An 18,784-nucleotide genomic window follows, 5' to 3' on the forward strand; every position below is an offset into this window, starting at 1 on the left:
TCACATTTCTTGAAAGAGGACGGTACTTTATGCCAAACCCTGCTTTTCTTACATACCTGTCAAATTTAAGTACTCTGTCAAAACCTGTGAAATCATGTCTAATGTTTCTACAAGTCACCTTTCCTGTAATGCCCACAAGTACTTCCATTTGGTACTGCCTTTGTGGTGTTACTGTCAGGAGCAGCCCCGGAACGCAATAGCATCTGTCTTCTTAGACTACAGCTTAAGACAGAACCTTTACAACGATGATACAAAAGATGTATGCATGCAAGTAATGCATGCAAATAATTCCTTCAGCTTTCAGCTGAGCATTTTAACAGCTACTAATGCTGATCCCGAAAAGCATATTTTCGATAAAGATCTAACTGATTTAAAAGACATTAGGAAACTGAATTTTAATTTAGACTACACAAATAGCTCTAAGTGGCAGACGTAATTAACCTGCTTTAACAATTCAGTGGATGAAATGGTTTAAACTATACTTGGAATAATTTCTATTGCTAATGATTAAGAAATAATTTAGCAAAGCTTTTTCCTTAGTTTTAGGCACTAGGTGTAACTCCAGTACAACTATTTACAATAATGCAGTGTTGCTATATTCAAAGGTTATTTAGTTAAACTTCAACGACTCAGATAGAAATTAGATGTTTTCATACTGACAGAGGTTACAGACACATTTATACCAAAGACCAATTTGTACAGGGTTGATATTCATGTAGCATCTCACAAGAAAACTTATGCATTTGAAGTAGTAAAAGGACACAAACATATCTGCATATGACCTAATGCCATGGAAAGTTATGCTAGCAAAATTTACTTAAATAAATGGTAACTGACTATACATCCTTAGGCTATTTCACTGAAAAAACAGCAGCCTAAGACTGAACTCAATTCCACAGTTGATGCTACCTTCCAAGAAGCTGGGCTCATACCATAGCTTTTCCAGGTTCAGAGAGTTTATTTTCTGGGCTGAGCTGTCTGCACTCAGGCACTGGACCCCAAGGCTGTCTCATAAGGCAAACAACACAGTATTTAAAATAGAAAGGTGTCTATAAAGGGCATTTACCAAGCTGTATTTCCCCAAACTGACCATTCTCAGATGTGTGGTTGTGTATTGCACCATCTCATCAGAATGGCAAGGCTAGTGAAGGGCATGGTTTAAGTAATATATAAACTCATTCAATAGGATCTGATACTGGGGGTGCTTAGGTATTACACAAATGATCTTAGCTTGAATAAAATCCACTATACTTACCATACTGCGTAACAAATGCTATGCAGCTGTTCACTATAATAGGAACATCATTTTTGCTGAGCTGCTGATCTTGTAATGCATTACCATCTGTACCTGCTGCTTTTTCAATTGCAGTATACCAGACCATGAAATCCAGCCTTGTATGGCCATGGATATATAGAGTTCTGAAAAGTATAAAAATATTTTGAGCTCAGGAAAGAAATAAAAAAATGATGTTATTGTACTACGGCAAGAAAGCAGATGTTCAGAAAATAAAGAAAAAAAGAAGAGAAATACTTGGAGTAAGACATCAAGGCACCTTTCCCCACATAAAGCTGTGATGGTAGTCTGTTGTTACAGCATCTTTTTTTTTTCCAAATACATTTGTATTACCAGTGCTATAAAAAATGACAGAAGATCCACAAGCATTGTCACAAGCCTTTGAAAGAACCTGCCAACATTTTAATTACTCTTCTTCAGTCTTGGTCCTACACTACGCATTCATATGTCCACACGACAGTTAAGCAGGAAACAAATTTAGAGACAACTTTCAATACTGTAAAAAGCTTTCCTTCTTTTGTATTCGCGCCCCTAAACACCACACACCCACCAACCTCTTCTATAGAGCAGCTGAGACATACTGAACTTCCCTCCTACAGAAGTATCAAAATGATCACCCACTATTACAAAGCTAAGGAACATATACAAAAAAGATAAGAGTTGAGGCAGAATAAGTTAATGCAACACTTTGACTGTATATCAAAGCACAGCCTTGTTCTGACTCTTTTATTTAAGCATGCTACAGTAATCTCCTCTGTGCCACCCTGACAAGCTAGCTTCTAAGAGAAAATAGCAAAATTGAAAAGTTTAAGAGTGTAGGTCCATCCACATGCATGTGTGTAATAAACAACTTCCTAAAGTATTAAAATAGTAAGCAAACTTTTCTACATACATTCTCTTATCTCCCACTAAAGACACGTAAGAGGTCAATTTTCTCTAATGACCATTTATTTCCTAATTATGAAAAGCCAAAATGCTCCACTGAACTTCTATAAAAATGGTTTCATCAAAATAGAAAAAACATTCATTTTGATTATCTCATTTGAGGGGGAGAAAGCATTTTATATGATGAAGAAATACTTAATTTCATTTCTTTTTAGTAGTATGTTTCTATTTGGCTTTTATAAATGTTTCCATTCTAGCATTCCTATCTTGGTAGGAAGGGAGGATGCAGTCAATGTATTACATACACAGAGCCAGGATCTGAACTCTTCTCAAGATCCACCATACAGACTGAGCCATTCAGCAGCAGAGTAGATGACACTAAAATATTTCATCACACTGAACCACATTTTTAGGAAGTCCTTATTTCATGACTTCAAAAGTCATGTTAACCACCACACATGCCTGGATAGTAGAAACACAGCCTCTCTCTCCCACTAAGAAAAAAATAATAATTTGCATAAAGCTCTCCTATTTTTGCAGCAAAATGAGTGTGCCTAATTCAGTGCTGTCAAACTTAAGGTTCCTTAAGACTTGTCTAAACAGGTAGTTCTCAATCAATACCTTCCAAAGAATACACCACTACATGTTCTGGTATTGCTATTGCCATATATATAGAAGGAAAGTAAGAAGTTTGAATTGAGTAGAAAAAAGTTTGACAGTGCATGATACTCTACTCCTTTGCTACTACTATTCACAGATCAGAAGTTAGGACAATGATTTATAAAAGATTTATGGTGCTTTCCAACACAAGAAATGTAGATATATATGCATATTACTGTGTTTTTATTTCCCCTGCAGAACAGCAGGATTCACATTATGGTATTATGCAAAAGGATAAATGGAAGTCTCAACAGATTATTTTTTATCTAAAGAATTATGATATATACAGGAAGCAGCATACTGTAAAGTGAAAATATTATTACTTCTAAACAAGAAAAGGGCAACTCTGCTGCATATCAATGAATTGATACCAGAGCAGGAGACAAAAAATACCATACTGAACTTCAAAGGTCATATAAACTTATCAGTATTTTTCACAGAGATACGAAAGTCTAAATCATGTGCCTGTCAATCAATTGTTGTGATATATGAATTACCTAAACTATGTGGAAAAGATCACCTTGTATTTTATGGATCTTTCAATCTTCCCCTCAATGCATCACATTAGAAAAAAGATACCAGAAGTAAAAAACGATTATGTTCTCCTAGTTTTCTAAAATTTGAGAACCTGCTAAGCTTAATTTGATTACAGAGGAAGAGGTTACTTAATAATTAACAAAGAAAATGTGGTATTTGTTTAAGTTGTGGTCCCATAGGACCAAAACAGTCATGAAAGAGAAGTTGGTGGTAAGAAACATAAATGTGAAAATCATGGACCCTGGATTGTTCATAGAAGGCAACTGATTATTTTTGAAAAAATTATACGTGCCTAGTCAAAAATCTCCAGAGTGGCGGCATCAAAAAGTAAGATAAATCAGAGAGGCAATTTCACTACAATACCATAAAAGCAAAGAAGGGAGAAAAGGAAATTAAACCAGTGCCAGACACAGTTCAGAACTCAGTCAATTTCCTGTGGAAGTGGCTTAAAAGCTCATCTCAAACCTCAATAATTTTTGGCTGAGAGAGAACACACATAGAATAACTTTAAATCAGAAAAACATACAACAATTTACAAATTAGATGTTTAAAGCAGTCCTTCTCAGTTTAGTCCTTTCAGACAAATGTAACAACATTTTTAATTTTCTTTTTCCGTAATTGTAAATGATTTTTTGATCTCCTTGAACCTGGAAGCATGGAAAAGAAAAGGGGAAATAATTTCCAGCAGAAGAGCAGAACTTTCCTCAAGCACAGTAGGAGTCTTCTACAGAACTTTATGAAGCAATAGAGGTAACTTTGCAGAACTAACCTCTGTGTTCATAGTTTTCAGAGAGAAGTAATAACAAATACATGCATTTCTCACTAAACTGTCATAAACAAAATATAAAGTTATATTAAATCCAAGGTTTAAGACTAAACATAAACACGGGCTGAAACACAGTGATATAGCACAAAACTGAGGAATTTAAAGATTTTATAGAAGTAATCATGTTTGAAACTATTTGTACTGTAATGTTTATGAAGATCTACCATGCAGATTACCAACTATTTTCCACAGACTCAACCGAAATGCATTCCTCCAATATAAATGCACTGCCTTCTATAGTACATTTATGTATGTGCTACTTCTTCCAGTTATAAAAATTGACAAAGATCACACATTTCATAACGAATAGATAGCAGTAGTGACAATATGGCGAAAAATGGCAGTTTTCTATGTTGTGTGAAGCACATACTGTCCATAGCCAAGAAATTAATAATTTAAGTACTCAAACAAACAAGGCGGCCTGCGAACACAGATTTCTGCCTTAGTGAATTGAGAGAATTGAATTGGCACAAGTGACTGCAGCAGTCCACAATCACTGAGTCTCAACATTAAGGAAGCTACTGTACAGCTTTATTGTTGACTACCAGCACAGCCTTCTGCCACAGCAGTCAGACAAGCAACATACATAACCACACTTCATCCACAAGTGTGCAAAGGCTTGTCTTTAACCCATCCTGCAAAATCCACTAGCTTTAGCTATGTCTACAAGCTTTGTTGTACAATTCTGCAATGGGAAAGCAGTGGTACCAAGTGATTTTGGGTAAAGTGGGCAGGGAGAGAGAGAAACAGACATCAGAACAACTCAGTGTTCTCTGGCAATTTCCACATGATTCTAGTAATTTACCTGTCTGAAAACAGGTATTAAGTAAGAATCAATATGAAATTATTTTGGAAAATCAAATTGCAACTAAAGCATGGACGTTACATAAACAATTACTGTAAATGTAACCAAGCAACATTTCTTCAAGGAACTTTCAAAAGGTCTTACATCCACCATTTCATATAGGAAGCACAAGTCCTTTCATCTGACTCTTATGTTTATATTAATTCTGGATTTTAGAATTTTGTGCCCATAACTTCATTTTATGAGAAAACTTACTGCTATCATCACAGGGTTAAGAAAAGAACAATGAATGAACCATCAGCATAAAGAAATTGTGCCAGTATGTAGGGAAGGTTTGTTACCCATAATAAGAAAGAGCTAACTACAAGAGAAGCATAACAGGGAAAAAAAGAATCATCTGGATTACATTGTGGTCTGAAAACATCCACAGACACCTAAAACGAGCTTAAATTTTTTCAGAAAAATATAAGAAATATTTGAAACTGAATTGTCTGCACAACTGTGTTTCTTGAAAGCATAGCATTAGAGATTTTGCATTAAATTCTACTTATAGAAGATACATTTAAAAACTACGGTATACAGATATTTTCAGACAACTTTCTTCTTTTCATTTGTGCAGATCCCTCTGCTGGCCTCAGTTGAACTACACAGGAGTAGCTGTTTCACCAAGGTACTATGGAACTTCTGTTTGGATAGCAACAGGAGATCAAGTATCACCAGTCACTTCAAGTGTTTTAAAAGCACAGAGGAGAGAGAGATCAAGGGAAAAAATCCAAACTTAGTATGGAGCAAATCAGAGGACACCTCATTCATATCCTCTCAAACCTAAGATAGCAGATTGAGAGACAGAATTCTGAGACATAAAAATGATAAAAAAAACCAGGAAGTTGGTAGTAAATGCTCCAATGAGATACTTTTTTAACAGGGTAAAAGGAGATAGGTCATTTTGAAGAAACCATTATTGGCAGACTAATCTGGGAATAATTTTCTCAGTGGGAAAACTGCTTTTAATTAAGTAGTGCTTGTTAACATTTCGTGACACAGACATAAAATGTAATTAATGCACAAAGATATTCCCTCCTTTAAAAAGTCTGCAAATTTACTCTCTTGCTAGCAGCTCTAAGTGAAAAAACTCCAGAACTCATCAACGATAATTCTAAGATATCAATATAAAAACAGATCAAAGCTTTATTCAGATAGGAACCTTACCTTCCTTTTTCAACAAGCAGCAGGACATCTATTCTCTCTCCGTTTTGCATCACACTACTGGTTGCTGAAAAAAAATACATACACATCCATATGACCTTCACAGACACATATTTACAGACAAATGCATACATGCATGCACATACACTTTTTTTTCAAAATGATCTCCAGTGGCAAATGGAGCACTGAATTCTTAATCTTAACAAATAAAGAATACTGCTGATAATAGAAACAAAACTCCACAAAATACCACATTACATTTACAAGAAAAACTAATACTAATCAAGAAATTTTAAACATGTATTTTTTAATGTGAGAACATGCTACAGTGTTTTATTACACTAAACTTGTAAATACAAGTTGTAGAAGACAGAACGATTCAGAAGTAAGCTGGATTTTGGAATCCATTAACTTCTTGCACCTTAATGGCTGCACATATTTACAATAACATAATGCAATTTATCTGTTAAGCGTGAAGATCAGTGCCATCCTTCTTTATGTTGCTTTATGTTATCCCTGCTAAAAAAAGCACCCTGTAAAACACCTACAGCAAATACATCTGGATAGTTTTCAGTTACAGTGCTTATAAAACTATACCGCACACTGTAATAAAACCAGTAAATTAAATGTAACCTGCTTACTAATTCAAAATTCTGAAAAGTTAACTTCTCAAAGTGCATGTAATATATTATCCCCACCTTACTTCAACTAATTCGCGGCGACAGTAAAGTCCTAAATACCAATGAAATTCAATAAACACATTGCATGTTATTTGATGCTTTTGTATCACATCTACTCATAGCCTCATCTATATTTACTGAATCAAATATCAAGAAGGTAAGTTACTATACTTCCATAAATGATTCATTATTTGTCAAGTTTCATTTACACAAATCAGTATTAAAGGTGGAGCAGATTTGTTCTGGAGAAAATAGAAATCAAAGAAAAGAGTATGGATCTACAATATTTCCAAGAAATACAATTACTATTAAAAAACCCAAGCAAAACCAATTCTCACCCGAAAGTCAAAAGTGTTTCATTTTTATACATGAGATATAATATACACAGATTTTGCATGCTTTCATGATTCTGGCACAGGCAATTACAGTTGCATCATCAAAACAAATATCGGGAACAGTTCTCCTACTGCCTAATCTTTTAATTCTGAATTAAGATCAAAAGCATTCACAAGTTAAAAGACACCTAGAGGCATAAAAACATTCCTGATTAAAAACCACCTTCATGTTGTTATTCACACCAAATATAAGGTGGCAGTAAATAAACAGTAGAAAACCCAATGGCATTTAGGCAAACTCCTGCAAAACAGTCCACATTCTGTCAGCATTTATCAAGAGGATTATCAGCAAAGAGCTAAATTATCTTCCTATGTTACTTTATTATAAACCTCGAATTATATGTACTTTTCTATATAACATATTGCCTTGTTCAATATAAAATCAAGTAGGGCAGATACGCTTAAAAGAGGATTCAGAGCATAATTACAAACAACGATATAAAATTGGTCATAGAAGACCATTTTTACAAATATTCTTATCTTTCCACATCATGACACTGAGCAAATAATATTGTTAGTATCAGAAAAAAGTCTATTAGTCTGTGAAATATTTTTCCAAGAGAATTATAATTTTCCAGTATGTTTGAGTATTTTAAAACTAGACCTGTCAATCATCTCAAGAACATGCTCTGCAGTAAGTATTTCTGACCTGTCAAAAATATGAGACAATATTATTATTCAGTTCTGTACTCCTGTAAGACAGACATGGCTGCAACTGGAACAAAAACCGTCATCATTCATTTTAAAGATGTGAAAAATTTCTCTAGCATGTGCCAAAAAGTAGGAAAAAAAACCCCAAGACAGAAATTTACTAACTCCATATTTAGATAAGAGTTGGAATAACATCTGACTCATGTGAAGGAATAGTTACTGAGCTTCCCAAAGTTTATTACTTTGAAATGTAATAGAAGTGTCCTTAACAGTGAATTAATCCCACAGAACATTTTCTGAATACTAGATGTTAAACCAAGTTCTTACTTAATTCTTGCAACCTCCTTAGATATATGGAATCTTCTTCAGCATCCTCCATTTCAAGACAAAAATAAAGGCTCGACTTCTCTATAGCAAACCAGCCTTTTCTCCACTGATCCAGGCTATGGCAATCTTTGTAGTACAGCTGCCCAATCAGGTCACAGTCTCGCTCTAACAACGATTCAGCCACAGGAGGAACAAAATGCTACCAAAGAAAATGGGGTGAGTCAGATGAAGAAAAAAACCCTCCGCCCCTAAAAAACAAAATCAAAATATTGCAAATCTATAGGATTCTAGGAAGAAGGTCACAGTAAAAAAATAAAGATATATCACTCATAAATCCACAGATACACTAAATTTAAAATATAAAATCAAGTTTAACATTTTTTCCATTCCTACACTACAATTCAAATATTTTTGCTTTTAAACTACCATTGATTTAATTAGTAATGTGATTATTAACATTTGGAACAGTATAAAATATGGTATCGCTTTATGAATTTTGTTTCAGCAAATAAATTTAACAGAATTGCAACCATAAAAATCTTAGATGAAATATATTCATATAGTATATCTCTTTATACTAGAGCACCTTTAATATATTCTTAAGGTCGGTATTAAAATGCTGCTTCAATTCCTTTCACATTTTATTATCTTGTTTCAAACATTAAATCACAGAAGTTATTTCTTTCTGCTGCTCAAGAAACCTTTACACACAGGATAGATCAGTATTCATCAATAATGGCTTCTCAAAGGTTTTAAGCTAACAATGACACTTTATTATTTGTGCAAAGGCTCCTGGCCTAACTGAAAAAGATAATTATTGGTATTACCTTAGCTATTGCTGAAGTCCATTTTCTTTGTGAATATGCAGTTTCAGCTCCAAATAGAAAAACACGTTCTGACATGAAGTATATTTCAAATGTAAAGATGTCCCTAAAGCAAGCAAGAGAACACAAGAGTTTTATTTCACTATTTTTTCATTCTTTCCATCTGCATTTCTCCACCAATATTACAAGTACAGCGCAGCTAATAATAGAGCACTTTACAACACAACAGGATCAAAGTACTTTGCAGGTCAATAATATGTGTTTTGAGGCTATGGTGTAATAGTTTTCTGAGTAATTCCAAAATGCATAAAAATGTTTACATATAGTCATTAAAAATATATACGGAATTTTTTGCTTTTTCAAGTTCATGCAATTTGAACAAGTATATTTTTGTGATGCATTCAAAATATTTTTTTTAATGTTTAATATAAGCAGAACAGCTAGTTGAATGGGAAATTATAAACAAGTTGAAATGTTGGTTCATAGGCACTTCTAGATCTCATTTGGTCTAATCTCCTGCTCAGAGAGGGATTATCACAATGAAAAGCCTTGAGAACAGTCAAGGATGGAGAGTACTATTATTCTCACCAACCTATTCCTGTCCTCCATCTGCCCTCTAAGAAGAGGCTTTTTCTGTCAGACAGCCTGAATCTGCTGGGGCGAAATGCGTGGTCACTGTGTATCACCTGCCATCACCAAGATGAGTAGGACTACTTTGAAGTTGCTGTACCTCGAGGTGGTCTTAAAAGTTTTCTTAAGGTAGATTCTTGGGTTTTTTTCTTTTTAAAAATTATCTCATTATTTAAGCAGATGAACCCTGGTTTTTTTCAATTTTTAATGGACAAATAAGGACAGTAAAAGAAGAAAAAGCAAACCAGTTTAAATTGGCGTGGAATTTCGAAAGTAAACATAATATGAAAGTTAGGGTTGGTCAGTCTTTAACTTACAAATTATGGTTCACCAATTTATAGCATGATTTTATCTGTGACCTGTCCATAGATGCCAAATAGATGAAATATGCTTTTTCATTTTAATGCTGGAGACTGAGATTTGTCTAAATGTGGAGAACTGAGCATGAGTCACTTCTGTCATTTTCAATAACCACTTTGAAAATTATATAAACACTTAGTTCTGACTAACAGAATAGGTCTTTTTAAGGACCAGCTGCTTCACTACATGAAATATCAAATCTAAAGAAATTTCTCATAAAACTCCTCAATCGCAGGTAAACCACAACAGGAGGTTAGTTATTCCCTGAGAGTGAAGTGTTCAGCCAAGATGTTTTTTTAATTTAGGTAATACCCAAAAATGGAACCACTTGGAAATGCTGCAAGCAATAGGTTATATTTGAAGACAGAAGAAAAAAGTGATTTTTTTTTTTTCTTTTTTCTGGATATCACAGAGCTACTGCAGAATAATGAAGGTCACTTCCCTATATTTGATAGCATATTGACACACCACCATGTTTCAGGATTTCTCCCCCCTGTAGTGGTCTAAGTCCTTTATTCCTATTATCTTTTTCAGAAACTTACTGAATAGACTATGCTTTCTTTGCAGATGATTTTGTTTTGTAACTAAAAACATTACAGTATTATACGATAGAAAGTTATTTTTATTTTAGGTGCATATAGACATGTTAAAAAATTTAAAGAAAGTGTTATGGAGTCTGTTAGATAAATACAAAGTATATTTTAAACAAAAATGTTGCCCTAAAGAAATCGAGTATCACTGGAATCAGATTTACGTTGTTTTCCATGTGATGTTTGTCATGTACAAATGGCATGTGAGAGAGTTACAAAAGAAAAAACAAGACCTCACAAAAATAAAGCTGCTATCTTCAAACTAACAATATTCATCAGTTACTCTGTTGTGCTCAGCTACAGAACAAAGAATGGATTTCGAAGACCAGTATCTCTGTGACCAAATCCAGAAGCATTGTGGAGAGCTCTAGTCTGCAGCATTTGAAGGAAGAAGCAAAGCAAGAATTTTGGCCTGAGGCAGTGGTCAATCCCAGAAAGCAAAATGAGTATTAATTGTTCAATTTATCATCATATAACCTTTCAAGCACTGAGAATATGCATTACAGATTTAATAACAGATGTATCTAATTTAAGCTGCCCTTTTAAATTACCCTAATATTTTCATTCTATCACTATAAGAAAAAAAAAAAGAAAATCCCTAAATATCACACAGCACTAATTTCTTGACATCGAATAAAACAATTCAGCTTTTTTTCAAAATTCCCTATTCAAAATTCAAGAAAAAAATTAATAGTTTGTTTATTGAAATATGAATTCAGGAGCTTACCCTCTATTTAAAAAGTCTGACTTGTGTACTACAAGGCAGATAACTTCATTGATGTCAATCATACCATTAGGAGTGGTAGTTTTATCATTTTCATAGTAGCTCAGAAAGCCACTTTCTAAAGTGCACCATCTTTTGTTGCAATCTGTGATTAAAGAAATAATAGAAAGGTCAGGGTTTTTTAAGTAAGTGTTTTTTTTCTGAAAAATAAGTAAACACAAGGTGGAGTAAAAATTCTGCAGAGCAACTTCAATTAATTCAAGTAATTATTACAACTAAATGTTTATTCCCTCTTATGACCTAAATACAAATACAACACATGACATAGCATAGTAATGTTTATTCGTTACTGAAAATACTCATGAATTCATTCTAGCTTACGTCTAGCTCTTAGAACAAAATCTGAGGTGCACCTGTTTCCACTACTGCAGAGAAGCAGATCCTAAATGAAAAGACTATTTTTATTTTCTACAGTCTTAAAATTCCTATACAGCTGGCAAAATATTTCTGAGAATTTCATAAAACAAATCTGGCAAAAAAACACCCACAAAATCAAACAAAAAAACAGTTGCAATTTGCAAATGCTTACCATGTTATCTTATATTTCATTCAATTCCTTTCTCTGTTGTTTCCTATATGGTTTATACATGTTTTATAAATATTTTGGTATATTTTATTAGTATTTATTTGTATCATGCTATTTGCTATCTAGTACTATCTAGATTCTGTCTAAACACATTTTAAGTACTAAAATAAACATAAGATAAATGGCTTGATAATGTATAGGTTTACAGGAGTTAAGCACCGAACTTTAAGGTTTTGAATGTTCAGGGGTTTGTCCCTGAATGTTCCCCAGCTTTTCCCCTCCCATCTTCCAAAACGTATTCTTCAAAACAGCTCACTACTGCAATATTCATTAAACTATTAAACTCTCAAGGAAAACTTTGGAATATCAAGGCTTTTAAAAGGGCTCCATAAAACCTTTTACACTAGAAACAAATCAAACTTGAGCCTCTAAACCTCTAAGCTTTACTTTTTGATCCACTACACCAGAATAGCACCAACATTTGAGCTCTCTTCTTGCTGGTATCAACAGCTGTTAGTTAACAATAACTCTCCTAAAAAGTTACGCACCCCTGCTGAAACCACTGATGCTGCTATAACGAGAGGTACACACAGAGTTGGCTCTCTCATGTACTGAGACGTGCATAATGAAAAACGGGGCTGTATTTCCAGGTGTTCCACCTGGTTGGTATAAAACCTTGGTTAATTCACAGCACTGAATGATTTCTTGAGTGTCCTTTTACCATTAGTCTACAAAGGGGAAACAGTTTCCTGTGACAACAAACATAGCACTTACATTTCAAGCCCTTGGTGCTAAAGACAAAGCTGACAACTGCCTCAGGGACACGTAACACTGAAGAAGAACTTACCTCTAATGGTTAAACTGCTTCATAGGATTCTGAGTTGGAGCCCTATCCACACACAGCATTTAAAAAAAAAAAAAAAAAGCCCCAAATTTAGACAAGCGCTGTGAGAGAATGGTACTCCCCCTCTGGCCTGCAGAGGACTCCATTAGCTCACAGCAAGTCAGAACTGCTTCAACAGGAGATCTCTTCTCTAGACCTAAATAGTTAGGTCAGATTTTTCAGGTAACATGACCTTATTTGAATATCTACAGGCAGAGGAGGGAACTGAAACTGTTTCTCCCACATATTAGTACTCTAACCCTCAAATTACTTCCTAAAGAGACTAAGAAGGAAAAAAATATTTCCACTTATTCACAATAATTTGCAATATACATATTACTTCATGTTAGTGAGATTTAGAAGCAGTTCTGGATGTAGTGAAAGAAGATAAAAAGAAAGATTATATATTTTATGTTTTAAATAGCAAAAAGTACTTCTGTCATACTACTTCTTAAACATGACAGAGATAGATTAGAGCCCTAAGGCAAGAGCAGTTTCTCATTCAAAATTGCAGGGATTTTTGTTGTTGTTGAAAGGATGTCATTAAATCTCTCTCCCCTGTTCCATTTGTCTCCTTGAACTGCAAATGCTTAGGGAAACCTATCTTCCCAGGTATCTGTAAAGAGGCCATCCCAGAAATATCAGTCCTGAAAAACCCATGGGTAATTCAACATCAATACAAAAACGAAGCAAACAAACACCCACCCCCAAAAAAGGAAACAATAGAACATCCACCATCTTCAAGGCACTATCACAGTTTCAGAGAACAAAGCCTGAGCTGAGAGAAATCTCGTTCTTTTCCACTTACTGTATATTTCTCCAAGTAATAAGTGCAATGCTAAGCAACTGACTACAAACTTTCAAAGTATCTTCATTTTTGTCCACTAAAGACTTGAAATGGAAGACATTCAAAACTTCTTGCCTGGGGGTTTTCCTCATAAATTCTAAGACATCCTACTAAAAATGCTCAGTCTCAGTGCATCTCCCCCAAAAAGGACTACAGAAGCCATTCTGTGAGCACTTTCAGCTAAATCTTCAATCTATACAGGTACTTATAAATATACTGCACTTCTAATATGCCATTGAAAATGCCTCAGAAGAGATTGCCTTGTATCTGCTCTCTGCTTCCCTAAGCACTGACTTCTGGGTTTGTAATTTTTTTTATGAATATAGATACAGATACCCACAGCATGGAAGATCAGGCCTGAACTTGGAGCAAGTAGTAATGAGCTTTGCAGTTATTGTAATAAATGGTTAAAAGTTTTTTTTTTGTTGAGAAGAAGTTAAAAGTTGCTTGTTAGAGGAGAGGGGGTATGCAGTTAATCAGTTAATTGTTATTGCGATTGTACGGGTGTAATGTTGCCATGTGCCCACTAGATGGGGACACCAAAGGGGGAAAGTAGCGGGTCTATAGAAAGGAAGAGAATGTTCTAGAATGTTCCTAAGATAACCTAATACCCATGATGTAAACACTTTGGGGGATTATTGGTTAGGGGGCAAACCAATCACTCTCAGCCCCAGAGACTGACAGAATTGAACACCAATGAGGACCCTAGCAACGAGCCATCAGAGGGAGGATCTGAGCTGCACCAATCACAGCATCTAAAGAGACTATAAGAACTGCTCTGGGGCTCAGCCCCCCCGGTCTTCCTGAGGCACCCGAGTCCAGGGGAATACCGTGTGCGTTGCACTGTTTGTTTTTCTGGGTTGTTGAGTGGGACTTGGGCTTACCTCAAGTCTCCGCTCTTGGTTTTCTTTTTAATAAACAAGCAGACTTTTATTCCACCCAAAAAAGTCCAAGCCTCGTTTATAACAGTTATTACATTGTTTCCCAAATAAGCTCCTCACAATTTCAGAGCAATCCTAGGTAAAGTCCTACCCAGCAGCAGTCCTCTGTCAAAACAGGCATCTGCAAAGTTGCTGGGAAATGCCTGTTATCAGGCATTAGCTCAGTTATCACCCAATGCTTTCAAGAATTTGGAACCACACTAACATACAGATTCTTCAAAAGAACGGGAATTCTTTAAACAGGAGTTTAAACGGGAGTTCTATGCTTTAGCATGCTTTTAGGATCCACTAAGGATCTTAAAGGCATATGCCATGAGAATATGGACACAATCATACAAAAATATGTATACACCAGTGCAGGATGCCATGTAAGGATTTTAGCAGCAATAAATTCAATAATAAATCACCACAGATTTTTAAAATCCACATTATTAGTTTAGATGGAAGAAAAATATATGAAGACAAATGGGGAGAAAAAGGGAAAAATTATCTGATAACACTTCTCAGAAAAAAATAAAAACAGAAGACTGATATGCACAGGAGACCACATATATCTACCATGATATACATGCATTATCACCCCATAAAGCTCAAGTTGTCATAGAGTTCTTGTAGATGCTCATTTTTACTTGGAAGATTTTGTAAATTTGTGAGCTTGAAAAATACTGTGCTAAAAAGTCAGTGCTACTTGTAAAGGACTTCTGTAATAGAATCATTTTGGATGAAAACTAATTTTTGGCATTTGTCTAAATATAATTAAAGCAAGAAGTGTTTCTATTTAGTTTTTATCATTTACTGTGTTAACCAAACAATTTTTCAGAAGTTCAGTCTTCTTCCTCTGTCAACCACTGAATGAAGAGATCAAGACAAAAAGTATTTTCTTTATCTAAAAGAGGTCTACTGAATCAAAGAGGGTATGTTATATCAAAGACATTTTATCTCAAAAAAAGAAATGCAGTAAGTTACAAAGAATAAAATTCATCCAAGTCATACATATTCATGTGTTGTTCAAATACATAAATTAAAAGTGAAATACCTTCTTTTAATTTCTTCTCTGTAGGAAGCTTAGCAGCATTAGAAGAAACTTTGTACAAGAACTCACAAAGAAAGGTGGAATGTGAAGAATCTTCAGAGAAGCCACTTTCAAAACAAGTATCATAGTTTGGGAAATCTATGCAAAGACAAAGGAGAAAATAACATACAGATCTTCAGTTATATCAGTTAAATCCATTTTTCCACACATCTTTCTAAATGCATGTCTGTAAATATGTAGTTGCTCTGCAGTATCTTTACTACAACACTAATAAAACTTACTGGTTTTATTTTTATAATTAGACAATATACTCACAAAAAACCACTGGTTCACATTTGTTACAATGTTGCCATTTTTTATCCCTGCTTGCCAAGGTACTATAAAATACTCTTTTCTGATGTACCAAATTTTGATTTTCACGCCTTATGTAACATGCTTCAACAGAAGCAGACTGCTTCTCTTGAGGGCTTATGTAGAGTTTACCAGCAACTCTGGCAGCAGAGAGACAGTGATTCTGGGAATCATCATCCACATGCACTCATCTCCCTTTCCCTAAAGGTAAGAACCTGATGGTGCTGTCTTGGCTGCAGGGCCAAAAGCGGAAAAGACAGAGCCAAGACAAGCAAACCTCTCTCTACAGCTTTAGGACCACTTGAGATCATAGCTAGCAAAAAAAACCACCCTAGCTCCATGTCTGTACCATGACTGAGCTCATCATCCTATGATCCAGTGCATGGCACTGGCCTGAGCAATACTCAAGCAGAAGTTCAGGCACTTTGTTTGCCCTTGGAAGCCTTCATTCATTCCTGTGTTTTCCACTAAGACCTTTTTTGTTCAGCCTATACAGTGTTAATTGGAAGAGTGACACAAGCCAATGGAAAACTGCTCCAGGACTACATACACATACATAGCTTTTCTTTTTTCAGTGTAAATCTGAATGTGAACTTTCGGCCCCTGACTGTTTCAGATAGTATCCAGCCCTTTTAAAAGAAAAGCTCAGTCACACCCATATGCCTCAATTTATTTATTGTTAAGAACAGCTTTCTGCTTTCAAGAGCCTCATAGCAGCCACACATTGCAAACAGAACTGTTGACTTCCAAGCCAAAGTTTGTAATTTTTTCTACAACAGAAGCTGTGATGGGAAAAAGAGGTTTCTGGGATAGATCATATTGCAGGTTCAAGAGGTGAGTTTTATTTTGGGAGGAGAGCTTGTGAAAAACCAGCTAGATCTGTGTGCAATAGGAGTAGATATCAATTTAAATAATCTTTAAGAAAAAAACAAAGTGCTGGATGAATTCTTTAGATATATGTATATAGATATATATAAGATATATAAGATAGATATATATGACAGATATATATATAGATAAATGTATATATCCATATTTTTTCTAGTAAAAGACTGATAATATTGACAGAGAAAATGATGGGTTTTTTCTGTGCTATAACTAAGGGTATGAGATCTATAACTTATCACTGTGTTGTCCAGGGTTTTTTAAGTGCTAAATATGATGTCTGAGCAAAGTAGTAAATCTGTACACAACTGAAATTGTGCACTAATAAAATCCAGTTAATGCCACCACAACTGCCCCTCTGCTATACCACCATTTTTTCAAAGCAAAGTCAATTTTTCTTCTGAATTTTTTCTTTCTCTTTTTCACAATATAGAATTAGATCAAAAGAAAGAAATCCATCGTACCTGAGAACTTATTATGGTACAGGAATTCCATTTGCAGCCTTTGTCCAGCTTTCTTGGCAAGTAAGTACGGGGTGCTGTAAAGAGGGTCTCCAGTGGCACACATAGCATCAGCCCCGCTGAAGAGTAACATCAGAGTTTCTAGCACATCTTGCTTGACTACAGCAGCACACAGGGCCTTATCACAGAGAGGGGAAATAGGAAGTCTGTTTAAATTAGAAAGTTACTGGCAACAAATACATGCAAGGTAGATGCAAATCCTTTCACCTCTGATACAGCTAGACCATAAACATTGACAAGTATCTGGTCTGATATGGTCTGAATCTAGAAAAACTCAGCAACAAGAACAAAAATATCCCAAAACATCAACCCAAACTCTGCAAGATGTTGCTGTCACAAATTTCACTTGGGAAGAATAACGTGCATTAATACAATTGGAGGGGAAGCTTGCTTTTTATTTATATCAAACTATTAAAGAAAATCTCTTATTATTTCAGAACTGAGAAATTCAACCGAAGAGATGAGATTAGATTCTTAAACTCTATTACTTGGACAAATACTGAAATTCCTAGGTAATTTTTTTAAAAAACACAGTCAATAAGGTAAATTACTCTTCAGTGTATCTTAATACTTGTTCATCTTCCTTGAAATTCAAACATCTCACTGCATCATAAACATGAGTCTCCTTTTATTTTTGTATACACAAAGACAGACATGATCAACTTTTTTTTTTCTTTCACAAGATTGGTCCAAAGCCTTAAAACCAAAAATAGCTATGCAATTACAGCAACATATTCCATTAAAATTTCTATTATTTAATATTTATTTAATTTATTTAGTTAATGAGTGAGTTTTTCTTAAGTAATTAAAGCAAAAGTCACTCAAAATAGGAAGAGTACTCCTGTTAAATTTAGCTGTTCTAATAAACACATAAGCACCCGGGAGGCGCAAGATAACACAGAAGACAGTTCAGTAAAAGTTCTGGAATTACTTGGCAGTGAACACCTTATTTCATGGTAATTTCATGTCTCCATAGAGAATTTGATAACTTTTCCCAGTATTTAAATGATTATTTGACATATATCTTTCCCCACAAAAAACAAACCCCACAGATGTAAGAAAAATCATGCTTGTATAACGTTGAGCTTCTTTCTGTGGTCTGCAGTTATAGTATTAAACAAAATCTCACAGCTATTACCAGTAAATAGAAAGCAATCCAAGTGTCTCTTTTTGCAGTGACAAAGAGCTCCCCATGATGCCCCCAAATGTTTCCCAACTCCAATGAAATGCAGAAAACAAACTTAAGCTATACAGCAAGAGGTTCTATACTTCAGCTAGAGGTGTTTCAGTGATAACTACTCTTATATGCCCTTATTTTAAATTATGTGTGTAACTAACATACA

The 18,784-nt window shown here is 34.7% G+C and overlaps 1 protein-coding gene across 4 annotated transcripts in view; it reads right to left on the reverse strand.

Moving 5' to 3' along the window:
- The window catches only part of ARAP2 (ArfGAP with RhoGAP domain, ankyrin repeat and PH domain 2), a 125,001-nt gene that overhangs the window by 44,348 nt on the left and 61,869 nt on the right, over positions 1-18,784 (reverse strand). For all 4 annotated transcript variants that reach the window (XM_032109510.1, XM_032109511.1, XM_032109512.1 and 1 more), the window contains 7 exons: positions 17,385-17,559; positions 15,688-15,822; positions 11,398-11,539; positions 9,094-9,196; positions 8,267-8,465; positions 6,217-6,280; positions 1,256-1,419 (listed from right to left, as the gene is read on the reverse strand). In XM_032109510.1, coding sequence (XP_031965401.1) covers positions 1,256-1,419; positions 6,217-6,280; positions 8,267-8,465; positions 9,094-9,196; positions 11,398-11,539; positions 15,688-15,822; positions 17,385-17,559 — 982 coding nt within the window. The remainder of the gene's footprint in view (positions 1-1,255; positions 1,420-6,216; positions 6,281-8,266; positions 8,466-9,093; positions 9,197-11,397; positions 11,540-15,687; positions 15,823-17,384; positions 17,560-18,784) is intronic.

Source organism: Corvus moneduloides, chromosome 5 (genome assembly GCF_009650955.1).
Source record: "Corvus moneduloides isolate bCorMon1 chromosome 5, bCorMon1.pri, whole genome shotgun sequence".
In the NCBI taxonomy this organism is placed as follows: Eukaryota; Metazoa; Chordata; class Aves; order Passeriformes; family Corvidae; genus Corvus; species Corvus moneduloides.